The 21934-nt window shown below is 31.0% G+C and overlaps 1 protein-coding gene across 1 annotated transcript in view; it reads left to right on the forward strand.

The window, feature by feature from the left end:
• LOC129227360 (aspartate--tRNA ligase, cytoplasmic-like) overlaps positions 1-21934 on the forward strand; it is a 52722-nt gene that overhangs the window by 17102 nt on the left and 13686 nt on the right. The window contains exons 5-10 of the mRNA XM_054861906.1: positions 361-463; positions 7244-7318; positions 8479-8659; positions 12430-12564; positions 13560-13707; positions 16479-16547. Coding sequence (XP_054717881.1) covers positions 361-463; positions 7244-7318; positions 8479-8659; positions 12430-12564; positions 13560-13707; positions 16479-16547 — 711 coding nt within the window. The remainder of the gene's footprint in view (positions 1-360; positions 464-7243; positions 7319-8478; positions 8660-12429; positions 12565-13559; positions 13708-16478; positions 16548-21934) is intronic.

A 21934-nucleotide genomic window follows, 5' to 3' on the forward strand; every position in this document is an offset into this window, starting at 1 on the left:
TGCTTTATTTATAGAGATTTTAAGGCTAACTTAGTGTCATTTAAGGGAAAATTCGTGTCAAAGTAAATATTTTTTCTTTTTTTAGGTTAGGGTTTTTTCAGGGTTTACCTGTTTTACAAGAATTGATTTGTTACCACTTTCCAGGGTTTGCTGTGAGAGTCTCAGACATTTTCATAGTTGCACTTTTTTATAAATTTATTTAAGTTTTGTTTCATACTTTATTTTGTTCTCATTCACTTTCATGCATTGGGAAAGATTCTATGTCACCCTAAAATATGTCAGCAGTATTTTATTTTTATCGATGCAATGCTTTATTCAAGGTAGATTTTGATTAATGTTTATTTGATTTCATCTCTTTAGCATTACAAAAGAATCTATTGTGGATGTTGAAGGTTTTATTCGAGCTTCACCTCAAATGATTGATGCTTGTTCTCAGAAGAATGTGGAGATGCATGTCACTAAGGTTGGAAAATACCTGAAATATTTGTGTTAAGGTTTTTCAATTTAATCACCTATTCTATTTTTGTGGTTTTACTACAAATTTTTTGACTTTACCTAAAATCTCAGCTTTTCTTCTAAAAGGGAAAAAAAAAACTTCTCTTTTCTGTTACCCTCCCACTTTTTCCGACTTTGTTTCATAAAATAAAGTGATTGTTTAAAAGAATAGGGAAGTTGCAACCTATTAAATGTTCATATTTTGGCTATTGGATATTGTTAATTGACCCTCAAAACTAAAAAATTCACCATCGCCGAATTTTAAAACACCGTGGTTGATTTTTAATGAATTTTTAAAAATCCATGTGCAAAAGTGCGCTCTTCTGAAACGTCACGAGTGTGAGCATTATGTGTAGTGAAATTTAGACTTACTACACCGCTAGTAGAAGTGAATTTGCAAAGAAAATGTCCACAGCCTGAAGTTGGAGAAAAAGAAAAACACGTGAAGCATTTTTCCTCATGGAAAATCTGTATTTATTATCCTCAAAGGATTTCTTAAGTTGACGAACAACATCTTCATTGATATTTAAAAAACATTTAGAAAAATAGACAAATATTAGCCGCTAATATACAACGAAACATTAAGTTTACGAACATGCTGATTCCAAGGAATATAAGGCATTACCGTAACACAAAAACAGGCCTAAAGGCGTTTTATAACTTTAAAATTGACATCACGTTGTATAACGCCCTGCCAGGAGTAAAGAGCACTGGCAGACATCACGAAATCACGTACAACACATTTTGCGGCTATGTGAGGTGAGAGAGAGAGCGAAAAAGATCGCTCGAAGTATTTAAAGTCTTCACATGGCTTTCAAATTAAGAATATGCAAAACACAAGATATGTTGCCAATGCGAGAAAGTTAAAGATATGTTGCCAATCAAAAAGTAACTCAATCAAAAAAAATAAACTCGCGGTTATGAGATACAATGAACTGGTGACTCGGTTCACCCAAAAGTTCATCATTTGACTGAGATATTGCAACCGATCGCACACATGACGTCACAACGTGATGCAATGTTTACATCGAAAAAGGATTCTGCATGATGCGAAAACGTATTTTTAATGATTTTTTTTTCTTCAAATTAAGTGATTCTTTCACTTTTTTGTGAAAGTTTAAATTAAAAATCTAACAAGCGGCCCCATTTTTGCAACATGCACAACAATCAGAAAAATTCACAATAAATTCAAATTGACAAAGTCACCATTGAATTTCACAAAAATTTTACACACCCAAAAAGTTCAAATTTAGTTTATATATTTTTCCCCCCAAAAATAATGTCACAAAAATGTCCAAGTTGAGATTTGGTATAAGGTTTTGTCAAAGCATCAGCTAAATTTAATTTAGAACTCACATACATTAATTTAAACAATTTTTCATTTACTAAATTTCTCAAAAAATGATATTTGATATCAATATGTTTACTTCTTTGATTTTGTATAGGACTTTTGGAAAAATCTATTGCAGCAATGTTGTCACAAAATATTTCACAATTTTTCAAAATTAAATTCAAATTTTCATTTTTTAAAATTCTCATGATCCAGACAAATTCTTTAGCAGCCTCTGTTAAAGTGACATATTCAGCTTCCATAGTGGAAAGAGCAATACATTTATGCTTAAAGGTTTTCCACATGATAGGTGTATTATCTAGCAAAATGATGTAACCTCCCATTGAAACCCTATCATCTCTACTAGCTGCCCAATCTGAATCAGAATAACATTTAATATTTAAATTTGAAATATTTGATAGCTTCAACTTAAGATTTTTCGTATACAAAACGTAACCAAGAAGACGAAGTAAACCATGCCAATGTTTTTCACCGTAATTAGATTGAAATTGGGAAAATATATTCAGAGCATATGTTATGTCGGGGCGAGTTCTACTAGCCAAAAAGGATAAACAGCTAATTAAATTTCGATATGGTAAAGAATTACATTTATCTATTTCTAACTTACTAGTAGGTGAATCAATTTTTGAATAAACCACCCCAACCGAAATAGGAACATTACTAATTGGAATATTATAACTAGAATACAACTCGACAATTTTATTAATATGCGTTGTCTGATGAATATACCAATTACCATCAATGTTTTGAGATTCAACACCCAGAAGTTTTCTTATTTCACCCAAAATTTTTAACTCAAAATGATTTCTTAAAAAATTTACTATTTCATTCAAATCAGATTTTAGTTTGCCAAAAAGTATGATATCATCAACATAAAAAAGAAGAATAACCTTATTTTTATATATGTAACAACAATTACGCCAATCTAAACTAGAAAAGTTCATTTTCAGAAGTGTTTCATGGAGTTGATAGTACCACATCCTACCACTTTGGTGTAAACCGTACAAAGCTTTCTTTAACAAACAAACTTTACCAGGCTCTAGTACATATCCACTAGGTTGTTTCATATATACATTGGTATCCAAATTAGCATACAAATAAGCGTTATTTATGTCTACATGCAGATGACACCATTTAAAAAGACATACAAAAATACAGAAAAACAATCTGATTATAGAAAAATCAATGACTGGGCTAAAAACTTCTTGGAAAGATTCTCCAGCTTCCTGAAGATAACCTTGGGCACTTAATCGAGCGCGGTATTTCACAATATTCCCTTGCTGATCTTCTTTTACCGTATATACCCACCGATTTCCCAAAATTTTACTATGTTCAGGTGGATCCACTAACTCCCATACACCGCGATTATATATGGTTTGTATTTCCTGATCCATCGCGTTAATCCAATGTTTAGATTCCCTAGAATTAATGGCTTCTTTAAAATTTAATGGAAGTTTAATTTCAGCAAGATTTCCCTCTAAAATTTCTATTACCTTTCCCTCTTTTAAATTTTTGCCCGAAAAGTCAAATTATGATTCATCAAATTCAATTTTGTTATCATTACAATATTTAATAACTTCATTTAAAGAACGCAAGCGAATATTTAAACCTTCAATCCTATAGTAAATATCAGTTCTATCACCTGATGGTCTAGGAACAGCTTGACGCAACCAATTCATTTCAGAACAAGGTTTTAATTCTTCACTAGGACTATCACTGGAAAGCTCATCCACTCCCTGATTTGAAGTTACAGGATATTCATAACCAAAATTGTCAGGTAAGTATTTCATAACCCTTGGACTACTTGATCCAGAACCTAGTACAACATCTGCCCCCTTAGTTCCCTCATCAAAACTGACATTACATGTTTCTATTATTCTTTGTTCGTCTTCCAGCCAGACACGATAACCTCTAGTATTTTGAGCGTAACCTAACAAAATTCCTGGTTTAGATTTATCGTCCAATTTCTTTCTTTTCTGACTTGGAACATTTACAAAAGTTAAACAGCCAAAAGTTCTGAGATGTTTCACGTTAGGCTTTTTATTGAAAAACAGTTCAAACGGGGTATGATTGCTCCCATGACAAGACCTATTCCAAACATAAGAAAAACAAAATGCAGCTTCCCCCCAGAATTTCGAAGGTAAGTTACTCTCTTTTAAAAGTGCTCTAACTCCCCCCATTAATGTCTGGTTAAACCGTTCAATTATGCCATTCATCATCGGTGTGTAGGGATTAGTTTTCTCATGTCTAATGCCACGGTTATTCAAGAAAATTTCAAAATTTTGATTGCAAAATTCTTTCCCCCCATCTGTACGAATTGATTTAATTTTCCTCCCTAAAAGCCTTTCATTACGATTTAAAAATCTTACAAAAATATTGAAAACATCTGACTTCAATTTCATAGGGTATACAGCAACGCGTTTTGAAAAATCGTCCATAATGGATAAATAATATTTCTCTCCCCTCAAAGTTAAATTTGGGACTTCACCTACATCCATGTGTATAAGCTCTAAAGGTTTAGAAGATCTCACGGCCCCAATCGATTTAAAAGAAATACTCCTAGCTTTAGTATATTTACAAATTTCACAATAGTTAACATTTTTATTCAATTCAGGAAGACCTCTAACACTATTGTTTTTGCTAGTTCTAGAAATATATTCATAATTAATGTGACAATATCTCTTGTGCCATAAATCTTCAGGTGAAATTTTACCAATTTTTTCAGAAATGTTACAAACAGGCTCAGAATTATCACAATGTTCACTATTTTTCAAATACAAATATCTATTAGGCTTAAAGAAATATAAATTTATGTCATTTCTACGCTTTGCATAAAATAATTGATTCCAATTTTTGTCATAAACTTTAAGAATGGTATTATGACCAACAAATTTGTTACCTTCCTGTTCCAATTTAGATAACGACAATAAATTACGACGGATTTCAGGATTGTACAGAACACGTTATATCTGAATCAGATGAAGTAATATTCAAAGCTTCTGACTCATTAATTTCACTCACATTATGTTGAGAATTAGAAGACCCTTGAGATAAATTTTTAGAATTTAACTTTGCCTTAAATTTAAAACAATCAACCTTTTTATGCCCAAAAATCCCACAAAAATTACATTTCCCTTTAAATCTATTCTTACTAAAATTTGACACAGGTTTACAACTACTTTTACAAGGATAGATCTTACCCGCAGGTAGCGAATTCGGAAGGGTCACATACACAGCAGGTGTCTGTAGTGGAATGTTCATTTCAGAAATTCTATTTGCTTCGAGCAACAGTTCTTGTTCTATTTTTAATGGAGTAAAGTCCACGTCAGACCATCGGTAGATTTGCTGTACTATGGATGCAAATTCAGGGGGTAAACTCCGGATATACTGGAAACCTATGTAAAGGTCGGACATTGCATGGCCAACTTCTTTTAATTGTGACGCAGCTGCTTTCACTCGGCAGATGAAAAGACCAACAGTCTCACCTTCTTGAAACTTGACTTGAAAAAATTTATCCAACAGGGATATTAATCTGGCACGGGTGTCAGGTTCAAAATACTTGCACAAGATTTCCCAAGCTATCTTTCCTTCAGTAGTGCATTCGATGAGAGGCTTGAATTCTTCCGACAGGAACTGATAAATAGTAGTATAAGCTCGAGTTCTTCTAAGATTCATTTCCGCTTTATCTCGGAACGTCAATTTTTCTTCTTCAGGTTTCTTTTCTTTTTCGTCAGCTTCGATGAATTCCCAGCTGCCCGAATGACGCAGGACAACTTGTATGTTTCTCTTCCAAGTATTCCAATTATTGGCATTTAGTAAAGGTATTGTAGGGACTTCCATACTTTCAAAAATTTCACGATGTTTTAAAAATTCTTCAGAGCATAAAAATTCAAACTTTCCAAGTTCTTCAGGTTATGGCCAGAAATTGCAAAGTCCAGGTGACCTGGGCCCATAACCACTTGTGAGCATTATGTGTAGTGAAATTTAGACTTACTACACCGCTAGTAGAAGTGAATTTGCAAAGAAAATGTCCACAGCCTGAAGTTGGAGAAAAAGAAAAACACGTGAAGCATTTTTCCTCATGGAAAATCTGTATTTATTATCCTCAAAGGATTTCTTAAGTTGACGAACAACATCTTCATTGATATTTAAAAAACATTTAGAAAAATAGACAAATATTAGCCGCTAATATACAACGAAACATTAAGTTTACGAACATGCTGATTCCAAGGAATATAAGGCATTACCGTAACACAAAAACAGGCCTAAAGGCGTTTTATAACTTTAAAATTGACATCACGTTGTATAACGCCCTGCCAGGAGTAAAGAGCACTGGCAGACATCACGAAATCACGTACAACACATTTTGCGGCTATGTGAGGTGAGAGAGAGAGCGAAAAAGATCGCTCGAAGTATTTAAAGTCTTCACATGGCTTTCAAATTAAGAATATGCAAAACACAAGATGTGTTGCCAATGCAAGAAAGTTAAAGATATGTTGCCAATCAAAAAGTAACTCAATCAAAAAAAATAAACTCGCGGTTATAAGATACAATGAACTGGTGACTCGGTTCACCCAAAAGTTCATCATTTGACTGAGATATTGCAACCGATCGCACACATGACGTCACAACGTGATGCAATGTTTACATCGAAAAAGGATTGATTCTGCATGATGCGAAAACGTATTTTTAATGATTTTTTTTTTTTTTCAAATTAAGTGATTCTTTCACTTTTTTGTGAAAGTTTAAATTAAAAATCTAACAACCAGCCTATGTCACAGGGCGCGAATGGGCAGCCTTCCGCCGAAGATCCCTTGTTTTCGCTAGGGACATTTTGAGCGCGCTGATATTTTTATTTTTTAGAAATTCAATAATCCTTTTGAACACACTATGGAGACCGGATTCGTTAAAGCACAATCTAAATAATCTTCCTCATGTAACATCAATGATGATATTCGAATATTTCCGAGAGGATGAGAGGTTTAATGTTCCAGAAACGAGAGGAGTTAAATGCGAGGAGATAAGCCTTTTACGTTTTGTCTTCAAAGTCGAATGCGTGACCTTCGGCTTCTCCCCTATCGGAAGAGCGCATGACGTCACTTCCTATGCCATTTGACGTCACAAGCGCTTGAACTTTAAAAATTAATTTAAAAAATACTAGTTATCGTATCGAAAAAATTTTTTCACCTATGATGTTCATACATGTTACTCTATCATATAAAAATAAAATTGAAAAATCGAAAACTTCCCTATTATCAAGAAAAAATATATTTTTTAATAATGATTTTCCTGTTTTGATTGTCTTCATTGTTTGAAGCTTTTTAATACTTAGTTTTTGTGCTGTGCTTATTAAAAATTTTTTTTAAAAACTAATCTTATGTTTGTTGTGTTTAACAGGTGTTTGTTGTCAGTGCAGCTGAAGCACGCCTTCCATTGCAAATTGAAGATGCTTCTAGGCCTGAAAATGAAAATGTAATGCTCCTGTTATATTAGCACATTTATTTATTTTTTGTCCACCAATAATATTTTGTTTACTTTTTACATTAATTGCTCATACTTATCATCTTGATTAAAGCTCCATTGATTTTCACAATTAGCAATTTATAGTGTACGTTTCAAGTCTGAGAATAATATTCTGTCATCGTAGCTAAAGAAATTGAGTCATAGAACAGTTTTATCAATGCAGTATTTATTTGTTTAAAGCAGGGATATAGTTATTTTTTTTTTAATTGAGGTTTCAGAAATCATTCACAATATTTTAATATCTTAAAGAATAAACTTGATAAACTAATTACTTCTAAAGATAAAATTTGGAATGCAGTTCAAAACTTAATAAATCTTCAATAGTATCATTTAATAGAATCAAGATCATTAAATCAACCTTCAAAGCTTCTAAATATCAAGAAAGAATGTTTCAAAAAAATTCTAATAATGTTTGAAAACTACAATTCTTGATTATAAAAACTTTAATTGATCAGAAATGAATTTTTTTTTTCTTTTAAATTAGTTCAATATTTCCTTGGTTTATTAATATTTTATAAATATATTTTTCATTTTGATGAAGTAATTTTGTGTGTTTGTTCATCTCTAGTGCGTACCCAATGTTATTCGTGTATTTATGAAAATTCTTGAATATTGAAAGTAATGTATTTAAAAATGGCATTGAAACCAGGCTCGAATCTACATACCCACAGACTGTGCAGTGAGGAAGGGGGTTGCGGGGGGGGGGGGGCATGTCCTTAAGGGACCCAATGGCCCAAGAAATTAAAAAAATATATTTATTGAAAAAACTAGCACTAAAACGTATTAATGTTGCATATTACACTGCTGGCCTCTGGGGAGGGACCCTACAAGTTTTGTTAAAGGAGAGGGGGAGCAAAATTTATGCATCCATTTGTGATCGAAACGGTGAAAAATAATTCCAGTAGTTTTATATCGGCATTTGAACATGGTTTTAATGAAATGTTTTTTAGTTTCATGGGGGTCAATGTTAACTTTCTTTCACATTGGGGTTCATGTCTGTGTGTTTCTGTGTGTGTGCTTGCATTTTCAAGAGGCTCCTTTGCATTCAATCTAATATAAAAATGCTCAATACACTTTTTAAAAAATTAGATTTTTTTTTTTTTTTGAAGGATCCAGATGGCTTGCATATCCATGTAAATCAAGATACAAGATTGGACAACAGAGTTTTAGATCTTAGAACTGCCGCAAACTTTGCTATTTATACAATTCAAGGAGGAGTGTGTACTCTTTTCCGAGAATTCCTAAATGGGAAAGGTTTCAAAGAGATTCATACACCAAAGATTATTTCAGGTACTCTTTTTTTATTTTTGGCTTTTATATTTATATACATATATATATTTTAATAAAATAGAGTACTGAACATGTTACCTCAGAGATGACATTATAGAATGTGCAATTAATAATATTATGCTTATGACTTAAAAACAGCTGTTTTAATTTTAATTAAAAAAATCCTTTGTGGGATCAAATGATAGAAATTTTTAAGCTAAAAAGGAACAAAATATAAGATATTAAAAGAGAAGAAAACCTATTAAAAATATTCTAACGTACTATCGCAAAAAATGGTGTAAATTAATGGTGTAAATGGTGTGTGCCGCCATCTTGAAAAGTCCTGAAAAAAAAAATTAAAAAAAAAAATCATGTGTGGTATCAAATTAAAGGAAATTTCAAGCTGAAAAGGAATAATAGTAAAAATACGCGTCAGTGCTACCACGAAACAGCGGGGGTTTTTTCGGCCGCCATCTTGAAAAAATTATAAGCTATTTCCGAAATTAAAAAAAACAAAACATGGGTGGTGTCAAATAAAAGTAAATTTCGCACTAATATTAATCAGCTTTTTGAAGCGAAGTGTTTTTAAAGAGGAAATAGGTAGAAAATGGTAAAACAATAATATGCTTACATAAACCGCAAGTGCTAATGCAATGCTTCATAGACCATAATCCATATGCTATTCTTTTAAGTGGTTTATGGAACACTTAACGGAATGATGGATAGCAAAAACAAAGCTATTGCAAAAAATTCTGATGCCACTGGAAGAAATACCCAAGATAAGCTCACTGGCAAAGGCCTTATTAACAATGAAATCAAACCAAGCGGCAATGATGAGTAACGCTAGTACTGAAAAAAGATTATCATTGCTGGTGAGACTCACTACATAAATTCACGCCTTTAAACACAGAGGATGCTTAGACAAGAACGCTCAAGATGCTAGTAAATTTTTAAATTACACTTTATCTACTCTACCAACTACACGATTTGACCATAGTACTCAGCAAATGAGAAAAACAGATAAATCTTCAAAAGCAAAATCATTAGATACTATGAATGTTAATACAACATAGCTGCATCAGAGCACTTCCTACTTTTTGGATGGTGGCGCATTGGTTCATCAGTTACCATGATCCACGTCTAAGCGGCACGAAGCATATGAAAGAAAAAGATGTGGAAAAGAGACTGTAGTAGACTGTTCAATGGGTGTAAGAAACCAAATATAAATACATGGAGCATATGTTACACATAAAGCAGTCATCAGTTAAAGTAGCATTTGATGAAAATTCACCTATAATTATTCCGAAAAACAATCTTTCCAATCAACAAACAACGTTTTGTCAACATACTGGTGAGCTGTTTTCAAAGGAGAGGTCATTCTGTGATTCAAGTGGAAGATGACGCAGACACAGTAAGAGTGAAAGAAGCTGTAAAAATAGCCCAGGAAAACAAATGATGGTAGTTGCAGATGATACAGACATTTTAATCCTTGCACTGTATCACTTTTAAGTATAGTTCAATACATCACCCCCGAGGGTTCCCTATTCCTGTCTCTGTAGGGACTCACTAATTGAATATTTTAATAGAGTTTGCCACACATTCTGATAAACTTCGTGAAATTCAAGCCATTCAGAGATCTTTTGGTGGGAAAGCCTTATTATGTGTTCTTAAAACTGAATCCAACATCGTCATCCATGCTAACCAACTAATAACACAACTGAATAAAACATCTTTTGTTTTTAAGATTTGACTCTTAAGACTGTTTGCTATTTAGGATCATCAAAAGTTGTTACTAATATACCTCAGGAAAATAACTTCAGCTAAAAAAAGAATTGGGCATAGCTCGTTTGCCGCCAACGCAAAATGCATCGGAATATTATCTGTATCGAGTACATTTGCTGGGCTTTATTTTGAAATGCCTTGAATTACAAACTCCTGATCCCACACTTTGGGGATGGCAGTTGGCAGATGGAGAATTTCAGCCAATACCCAGAATTGAGCTCAGCACTAAATCAACTCTTAAATATAATTAAATGTACTTTCCAAAATACACTAGAAGAACCATGTAACATTGCAAAATGTATATGTCGTCGGTATGGACTTCCATACTCGGTAATTTGTAAAAACTGTTGTGGAAATAACTGCACAAAAGCAAGAAACATTTTGAATTAGGATGAAGATGAGGTTTCATTTGATGATGTAAATATGTTATAAAATTTCTTCAAATTCATGAGTTCTTTTTTTTTCTACTTAAATTTTTTAAAGAATGTATTTATTCAACCTTTTTGAAAAATATCCTTGGACGCAAAGTTATCCACAGTTCTTAAACCGCTTAGATTAATAAATAATGTTTTTAACACTTCAGTGTTTTGGCTCCTATTTCATCATTTCCTTTTTTTTCAGTCGAAATCAAAATCATTTTCTCTTTGAGCATGAAATCTCCTTTCATTTGGTACCACACATGCTTTTTATTTTTGAAAATTTTTCTATAATTTTTCAAGATGGCGACCAAAAAAAAAAAAACGCATTTCTCGCTTCAGTATGAATGTAATTTTTTATTCTACCCACTTCACTTTAAATATCCAATTTTAAATACTTTTTCAGGATGAAATTTCCTTTCATTTGTTACAACACACGATTTAAAAAAAATGAATTAATTAATGATTTTTCAAGATGGCATGCAAAAGAAACGAAAAAAAAACGCATTTTTCATTCTAATATACACGTATGTTTTATGCATCTTCATTTCATTTTACGTATATTACATTCCCATATTACATTCCTTTTCAGCGTGAAATTTCCTTTCATTTGATACCACACATGATTGCTTTTTATTTTTTTGTGAATTTTCAAGAAACGCATTTGTTCCAACAGTATGGATGTATATTTTTAGTGTGTTCATTAGGAATGTGTTACCTACCATTTACCATAAAAATAATTTCTGTTGCAATTTGTTTGACTCCAAGGTGTTTTTTGGCCTATTTCTGCTGCACTAAAAACTGACTCTGGGATGCCCGTCACTGATACTTCAGAAGATCTGCAGACTATTTCTAAATTAAAAGGTTTTTTTTTTTTTTTTTTGAATTTTTTTTCATAGCAAAAAAATCCCTGCAATCTATTTTAAGGTTTTTTAAATTTGTCAGACATCTAAAATTGTTCTTATAGTGTAAAGATTAAAGTTGATAGAACAATAAAATTTGTACCATAATGATAACGTACTGTTTCTTTAAAAAGAGTGTATATAAGTTATTACATTGTAAGTAAAAATAGTACTATTATTGCCATTAATAAAATACAAATGCAGCAGTGTCTTTTTGTACAAATATGGCATAAGCTATCGGGTGAAATGCTAAGATAAAAACTGAAGTGTTTTTGGATTAGTTGCCTCTTCATTGCATTTTCAGCAAACTTAATTAAAATTACTGGTCAGCAAGAATTTCAAGATTTGGGTTATAACTGCAAGATAGCCACTGTTTTTTTGAACATTGACTTCCAATTTTTGAACCCTTTGTTGACTTCTGTAAAAATTTACAATTCAAATCATGAACGCTTTTTATTTTTAGATTCAAAGTCAATGTAGTATTCTGTTCTATTTCCAAACTAAATAAATTACTGCATAGGTGTTTGGTGTAATGGAAAAGTTTGAATTTTCTAAAATAGCTTAGGTTTTTATCAGTAATTGTCAGCTAAAATATTTGTCAGTTAAAAATTGTCATTGTAATCTAGTAATAAAGTAAAAGAAAAATTATAGTCGTCCATCTCTTTCATACTTGTTTTATCTCTACTTATAGCTGCAAGTGAAGGAGGAGCTAATGTTTTTGAAGTAAAATATTGTGAAGGTATGGCTTATCTTGCACAGTCTCCCCAGTTGTATAAGCAGATGGCAATTACAGCAGATTTTGATAGAGTGTACACCATTGGTTCAGGTAAGCAAATATAGGTATTTGTCACAGTTAAAAATTGGTCAAAATTGTTTGATAACCTTTAATAAAGTATAAATTTATTTTATGTTTTTCATTTATTTATTTATCCAGTCATTTATTTATTTATTAATTTACTTCTTTTTTTTTTTTTTTTTTTTTTTTTTTGAGAAAATAAAATTGGTTTTATGTTTAATGAAAAATAGAATACTATCATGCATCTAAAACATATTTATGAGTTCAGCTCTTCAACATTTAATTCTGAAATTGGATTAATACATATGTAAGAAATAAATACAAAAGGAAGCATACTTTTTTAACGCACAGCATACATATATGAAGCACCTTGAAGCAAAGGTGTGTTAGAGGCAAAAGTTTAAAAAAAAATAAGTAAACAGTTCAAATAGTAGGAGAAATTCTCATCTGCTTTCAAGCAAAAGATGGCACTAGTATCTCTGGTAGGGTGCTGCTATACACCACATCACACTCCAGGGTCCCCCATACCTACCTCTATACTTGGTTTAACTCATTGGATGGGGAACTGAAAACAGCTCTGTTTTCTTTTCTTTTTTTTTTATTTTAAATTCAGTCCTGGAGTGAAGCAACCCCTGATCCAGCAACCCCAGAAGTATTAATTTGGAATGGGAACCTAAAGGACTTCGTGACCAGGAACATATTTAACATGTCCCAATCACCCTTAGCAAACACGAAGGATCTTCAACCTGCTGGCATTGAAGCTGGAACTCTCCAGTTAGGAGTCCATGCGTTTTTGATCAGGCCTCTACTACCTGATGCTATTATACAACATATTTTAGAAAGTTTTTCAATGAAAGCCTATCTACAGTTTGCACTTGCATGCCTTTTACTCAGAACTTAAAAAAATTGCTTACATCCCTTTGCTTCTCACTGCCTCATATATTCTTAACGACATTTACTTACATTTAATTGATTTGTATGTATGTATTCTTGCATAGGTATAATTTGCTTTTCTCCCCTCATAGTATTTCGAGCAGAGAATTCTAATACTCACAGGCATTTATGTGAATTTGTGGGTTTGGATTTAGAAATGGCATTTAACTACCATTACCATGAAGTGCTTGACCTCATTGGTGAGATGTTTGTTGAAATTTTCAAAGGTTTGAGAGACAGGTAACAATTTATCTGCTTATTGTAATTTTCCATTATTTTTTTGTAGTCTTTTAAGATATATTTTTGTTTTGAAACTTCATTTAAAAGTGATGTGCATCTTATGTAATGTAACCAAGTTAAAAGTTTTCTTTTTAAACTGCTTGCGAATTTGCTTTCATACTGTGCAAGAGCTATGGAAATGAGGATAATTTCTTTTGTAAACACTGTTGATGCATGATTTTAAACTGCTTGGGGTCACAAAAAGTGTTTATAATATTGATCAGCATTGTTTCAATAAACAAGGCATTTTGAGACTGGAAAGCTGTACATAAAACCAGGAGTTTTCATTAACCTTGTGTGAGCATAAGCTCAATGTATAAAATCGAGCACCAGCTACACAATCATTACGATAGCAATGAATTTGACAAAAGAGTTTGGTTTGTAGGTTTTGAACAATTACTTTAAAAATAACTTAACAGCTTTTTGTACTATGCTTCAAAGTTAGGTTTTTGGGAATCTCACATATAGGAATGTGTGATGCACTGGGAAATACAGTAATATTAATTGATCTTTTTAAATTTCTAAAACATAGTGTTTCATTTTCGAGCATTAAAGGTATTTTGGTATTAAACTACAAGTAGATCAGCAATTTTTGTAAGCATTTTATGTTTCCTAAATTTGTGTAAGTGCACAGTAAAATAAATGTACTATAGCTTTGAAAATTTGACAATTATACTGTGAACTTGGTTTAAAGTTAATTTTTAGTGTATTTATTATTTATAATATCAGGCACAGATAATTTTGATAAAGCAATTGCATTGCCTTACATCATTCTTCATTTTTTTTTTTTTTAACTTTCAGCCTAAAGTTTTGTGAATCAAGGCTTCTCCAGAGCAAACATGAGTTTAAAGTCATTTAAATATTTGGAAACTCTACTTTTTGCACACTTAGGGAAATATAGTAAAGAGCTTTTTTTTTTCCTTGTTGTGTGTGTGTACTATTTAATTAAATAAAGTGCACAGTTTTTTTATTGATCTTTGTTTTTTTTAGTTCATATTTTAGTAATTCTTCAAATTTTGATATGCTTCAATTCGTGCTTTCGTTTCTAAATGATTACTCGTTCTTTCTTTATACTTATTGCTATTTTGCTTTTATGGCTAAGGAAGAAGCTTGATTTTTAATCATGTCAAAGCGGTGTGTTTTGAGTTCTTTCAGTTAAAACAGAAAACGAAAGAAAGTAGCGATTGTTTCTCACAATTATTACTGACCCAGGCAACGCCGGGTATTTTTGCTAGTTAATACTATTGGTCAACAACTTAGTTAATTCATGATGACTAGTTTGATATTATTTCTTGCATTATATCAAAAAGAAATCCACATTTCTATATTTTTACCATGTATATACCTTTTCCCCCCTTAGTTTTACCGTTAAAAATAGTTTCATGAAGTGGCTGTAAATTACTAGAAGCCAATGTTAGTTTAGAATACAATTTTGGAAAAAATAACAGACTTGATAATATAATTTTCGGACTTCAACAAAAAAGATGTTTACTTTGCTGTGCAAAACTTATTGATGCTGTAACAATTTGTAATTTTATGAACATAATTAAAATTATCCTGAAATTTTGTACTTTCACTTAAGAATATTGCTGTTTCTGCTGTATCCCTGCTTCATGGTTTTTTCCTCAGATACTAAATGTTATCACTAAACTTTACATGATTATCTATAGTGCAACTAATTATCAGAGTTTTAAAAATATGCCATTTGCGAACAATTGATACATTTCTCTTGATTTTCATGATATCATTTAAAATGTACAGTCGAACTCTTATAACGAAGGCAAAAGGACGGCAATGTTTGCTTGCTGCAACCAAGTGCTCATAAAAAACAAAAACAGATTCGTGAAAAATATCATAAAAATTCATATATGTTTACTTTTTTCCCTTGTACAGTACCAAATTGGTATTTTGATTTGCTTTGAACTCTCTTGTTGTTTCTTTTTTCTGCTAATGTCTTTTGAGGAATACCAACGGCACAAAAAATAACGTTATTTTTACTACTAGCTTAGAAAAAAGTTTGAAGTTTTTCTGCCAATCAAAAATCATTTAGTATGTTAGGGGTAGTTCAGCTTCAAATTCTTCGTTTTTGTGATTATTGCCGTCAATTTCATTAATTTTTAATTTGGATTTGCTTAAAATTTTTAGCTACAATATCCTCTGAAATAATAATACAATCTCAACAAATGTACAATTTTCAAAAGCTTTTCTAATCCTAAAATTTAAAAAATGGGATGTCATCACTTGTTCTTAGGATTTATGACTGAGCATTTACTTTTGATAGGCCTTGAAATGTTAAAGAAATTTTTTCCAGGAAAGGATAAACTGAGCTACAAATTGACAAATATATTATGAATCATAAAAATATTGCTTGCTTTAATCAGGATTTGCTCATTATAAGCAAGTTACGCTCCCATTGACTTAGCATTGTACCAACCAAATATTTCTTATTCCTCGCTAAATTCAGGTTCTCATTAAATCAGAGCTTGTTACAAGCAGGTTTGTCTGCATTAACCTTTTTTTTTAAAGTTTTTAAACATTTCTGTTCATAATTTGTATTTGCCAACAATTTTATCCATCCAGCTCGTATGAAAATAAAAAAAAAAAACAAAATAATTTTTGGTTGATACATGTCATGGGACAGCCCAATTTCAAGATATTAATGAAAGAAAGTAAAATTTTATTTGTTTTTTCTTTTTCTATTACTCATGAATTTGTATCATCTGATTTTTCAGGTTTTCTGAAGAAATAAATACAGTTTACAAGCAATATCCAGCAGAACCATTCAAATTTCTCCAACCTAGGTAGCTATTTTTTAAATTAATATGCATAAATATAAACTTGTATAAAATGTTTTCCAATTTTTGAAATTGTGTCAAAACTGTTCTCTGCACGCACAAATACCATGCATGCATTGTTGAATCTTATAATATTTAATTTATTTATTGGTGAATTCCAGTAGTAAGGGAAGAACAGTTTGAACAGAAAAATAGATGTATTTCTGTCTTTGTGCATATCAAAATACATATTTTTTTTAAACTGATGCATAGACTTGTATACGCATCATAGTAAGTTGCTAAAAAAAGCCAAAGCCAAGAATTTTTTGTTAGTAACTTTTTTTAAAATCAAATCTAAAAAGCGGTAACGGGAGGACATTTTTGCGACATGATTTTCACACAATCATGTTCTTCCTAAAAGTTCAGCCAAACTATAAGGAGAAAAATTCTATAAAAATTCGATCACATACATGAGTGTTCAATCATTACAATTTCACCTCTAGTTTTAAAAAGTAATTATTTTAAGCACATAAATTATGTATTTGTTAAGGACAATGGAAGGACGAGAAGTTGAAAACAATTTAACTTGGTAAATTTCAACTTACAAATTTTTATTCAGCTAATACAGCAGTCTGAAACAATAAATCTAATACCTGAGCCATCTGTTACAATTCTGAATTCTTGAAATACTCAATAACTTATCAGAATCCCTAGAACATGTATCTTCTTTGTCAGGGAATACAAAGATTATTCCGACATTGTAATGCATTTTTAAACAAAATATTTCTATTCCTTTATCTTCTATATAAAGTATCTGTCCAATATTGCTCTTTGTTAGTTTCTTTTCCTTCCATTCAACTAACAAAACTTGTCCAAAGGTTAGGAATCTTTTGGCATATTCTCATGATTTGGTGTTTTTGATTCAACTGTATCTTCTTTATAATATATTTTATAACTGTCAGTCTGTTGACTTTGAAGAAAAATCTTCTTCAATTTGATTGAAATACTCACTTTAATCAATAACATAACTGGTTACAGGGTTCCAATAGTGCATATTTTGCATTTCGGGATGAGAATGGATATTGCTCCATCTTTTTGAAACTTGATCATTGAATTTACTGATCTCTTCACAGTAAGCTTAACGGTTGAACCAATGGTCTCAACGGTCCTTTCCTGTAACTTGTGGCAACAAATCTGAAAGCCATTTCAATGTTGTTTTGTTCCAATATAAATATCTAGTTTGTAATAAAAGAAATCACAAAACATTTTTTTTAAAAAATAATAAATAAAAGGTTTTTTAAAATGAAATCGCTCATAGTTTTTGTATAAATAATACTTATATATGTTTAAAATGTAACTACTAACTTAAAACAAAAGTTTGTTTTCTACTAGCATTCTAACATTTTACCCTGTATCAGCTTATAGATAAATGTTCTTCCGTGACCATATTATTTGTTCTTCCGTTACTATTAAAAACCATATAAATTAAATATCTATTAAAATTTTAACTATTCCTCATTGACAAGAAACATAATTCTACTTTGCATTAAAAAAAAATAGTTTCTATGCCCAATAGGTTCTTGGTGAACTAACTGAGATGTAGTATTTCGGTAGCAGAAGGACATCAAATTATCACCTATTTCATGGTTGAAAAATAAGAAATTTTAAATTACTTAACAAAAAGTTTTACCATACATTCAAAAGATAAAAGTTAACCTAAATATTTTAATCTGATAACAAGTGTATTGAAATTACAGTATGTAACAAAAAAGAGATTTTTTGCTCTGCAAAAACACAAAGGGAAAACTTGATTCAACAAAACAAGATTCAAGAAATTCATTTATTTCTGAAGAGTATATGGCAAGTGTATATGGCAAGAGTATATGGCAAGTGACTTAATATTAATTTTTAAAACTCAAGTGTCATGTTCCTTTTTTCCTGGAATTCACCTATTATAATTTTTCTAATATTGAAACTAAATATATAAAAGTGGTCAATTGCATACAATATGCTTAGTTTCATTATAATATTTGCTTGAAAATTTTCAGCTCTTCTTTCATGTTAAATCACTCTTTTATGATTTTTTATGCCCAAATCTAAATTTTTGAGCCGATTTAATATTACTCTTATAGTAATTGTATTAGTAATTATGTGTCCTTTTAAAAAATTTTGAAGGAAATGTACAGGGAAACCCCACACACAAACACAAGTTTTATAAAAATATTTGTTCATAAATGAAATGTCTGCAAACAAAGCTGTTTTTCTTTTAATAAATGATTAAATTAATTATCTTTCTTCCCCCTTTTAAGTGATTGTATTTCTTCAGATGACTTTTCATCATAAAGCTCACACTTCTTTGTATTGAAAAGGGGGTTCCTTATAACCCCAAAACATATGTCTGCAGTCATTTGCAATTTTTGTTTGTTAAAACATTGGTAATTCATTTGCTTAATTTTCAGGCTCAAAAGTTTTTTTTTTTTTTTTTTTTTGGCATTATTTTATTGTTACTTCACTCTTATAAGATTTACATAAGTAATTATGACGTGCCCCCTTTTTTTTCTTTTTTTCTTTGATTTTTTATTTTGTTTTTTAATTTAGTTTCATTGATGTTATAGTACTTTGAAACTTTTTTGCATAGTTACTTCTGCTTTTCAGTCAATTAATTTAAAACCAGCTTGTATAAACACAAGTTAAACTGTTGATAAAAAATGCCAGAAGTAAATAAATACTTAATTTTACACAAGGAAAAAAGGACATTTTTTTTATATATAAGTTTAATCAACAGTGGAAAATGTTGACTATTTTGCAACTTCAGTATAACTCCCATTTAAAACCCCCCTCCTCCTGCATTTAAAGTTTTCCTGGAGAAAAAGTTTTTTCTTGTTAGTCCTAAATTTCTACAATATTACTAGTGTATTTCTTCCTGTTTATTATGTTTCTCTTTTCACCACATTTCCGCTTTTAATGCTTTAATTCAGATAATGCTGGTCAACTTCATTTTGCCCATGTTTCTTTTGTTCTTTGACAAATTGCACATTATATTTGTTTTGAAACCGAAAACATGATTTAAATCATTCTCGTATCTTTCTCTTCAGCTCTGTGAAAAAGAAAGAAATGCATGATGAATGTTAAAGGCACTGCATTTCGTACACACTACCTTAAAAAATTTAACATGAAATGGCATTGCTGATTTTTTCATGAAATGGCAATTTCATCAACATTGAATTCGAATTCTTATCAAATAGAGGTTAATGCACTACTTGCTTATGTTTTTTCGGATATTGATTTCCATTTTGAAAAGTTCAAGGATTGTGACATAAACTGTATCACCTCAATAGTTACTGAAATATCTGATTAAGTGGAGTCATCAGGCAGCGAATGTAAGGATGGACTCTAATTCAGATTAACTTTACTGCTTTGTGCCTCTATGACAGGACTATTTAAGTCAGAAAAAGTTTTACCAATATGGCTGACAGGGAAAAACTTCTCAGTGATTAAGAGTGCACTTCCCGAGACAAGCATTAAGTTTGTTAGGTTGTAAATGAAATTATTATTATTTTTTAAAAATATGTTGTAGTTGTTTTTTACTGCATCCCCTGTGTAACATTTTCCCCTCTGTTACATTTTGTCTATTTCATTGCTTGAAAAACATTAAAATAGTGTTTTCTTAACAACTGATGTAACAAGTTGTTTTTTAACTAAATTCTACTGTACATTAAAATATCACACTTCAACTTAACAAATATTTATTCTTGTTTGAAAATTTGTGTGTACTTTCAAAAAGTATTTGAAGGAAATGTAAAATAAAAACCCTCTGGAGCAGAAATCAGTTTTAAAATAATATTTGTCAGTAAAAGAAATATGTCCACAAAAAGTGTTTTTAAAAGTTATTCCCCTCTCAGTGTAAAAACTATTTAAACTCTACTGCATGCGAAACATTTTAACCCATTCCATGATCAGCCCGAAACCCCTTAACGCGCATGCCGCAGATAACGAACGGAGTAGCTTTTTGCTACATTGTAATAGCGCTTTTCTCCCTATTTTGCTCTCGGGATTTTAATGTTGTTTTTGCTGTTCAGCTTGCATTCGAAAATCGCTTCGCTTTATTAGTTTTTTGGCACTGAATTAAATAGTGCAATAAAATACAAGGTTGCTAATATGTGCTGAAATATTCATTAAATTTACACAGTACATAACGGGAAAATAATAAACAATAGAGGATAGGACGAAAAGCAATTATTTTTATAACACTAATTATTTTATTGATTTATTTTTCTTTTTGCTTTTATCTCAGTATATCATTCTTTTCTTTTTATACACTTAAGAAATCAAAACTCTTAAATGTAAGATGATATACCTTTCAAAAGGGCTTAACAAAACATTCTTCAAACAATTGTCTGATTGATCCAACCTGTGAGCAAGGAGAGCATTTGAATGGTCAAAAACGCTTTAACTGTGGGAATGATTTTCTAAGCGGATAAAAAGTATTCTTCGGTGCCTTTTGATACATTGTGACCCTTCAAAACGACCAATAAACACAGAGACATCTCTTTGCTTTTCGGTTCTTTTATCGTAGTTGCGATGACTTTTAAATCCCTTCTGAGTGTCCAGATATCAGTTGCTCAAGCGTGGGAAGTATTTTAAAGATAAATGATTACAAAAGATCAAAACTTGCGGCTAATCCCCTATTTCCCTAAGGGATACTTTTGTGCATGCAACTAAAAGCCCCCAGCTGAGAGAGGAATAACAGAGAATGCCTGGGCGGATTCCCTAAGGAGATGTCCCCCTTGGTGTCTTGCGGTCAACCCTTCCACATTATTTTCTTACAACAAAACAGTTTGAATCAGAAAGGAATTTCAAAGCAAGCTTTACTGCTTGTATTTGAGAACATGTCTTCAGAAGAAAAAAAAAGAAAATCTTGCTTGAAATCGAGTCGGATTGTTTTTCTTATTTTAAAACATATTTGGATAAATTTTAGTTAGTTTCATAGGATTATTTACTAATTAAGGCAACTTGATTATTGAAAAGAAACCAAATATTTTATCTTTATTTTTAAAATCTCATAAAAGAAGGTGCAGTTAAAACATTGGAGCTATTTTAAAACAGTAAATAAAATCTGAAAAAGAAAGGGAGAGAAGGAATGTTTCGTTTCGGATGAGTAAAGCGAAAAGAACAAGATATTTTATTTCATTTTTACTGTAGTATATATTTTATGTTTTGCAGGGTTAACTATTACGTATAATCAATGCGGTCGTCATAATTTTTGTTTGCGAAATTAAAAATATTCAAAACTGTATCATTAAAAACCCATCAAAGGATGCCGTGAATATAAAAAGTTAAAATTTAAGTTTGAAATTATCACGATTTAAAAATAAATAGATAATAAAAAAATAATAATAGTATACAAATAAATA

Source organism: Uloborus diversus, chromosome 8 (assembly GCF_026930045.1).
Source record: "Uloborus diversus isolate 005 chromosome 8, Udiv.v.3.1, whole genome shotgun sequence".
Classification (NCBI taxonomy): domain Eukaryota; kingdom Metazoa; phylum Arthropoda; class Arachnida; order Araneae; family Uloboridae; genus Uloborus; species Uloborus diversus.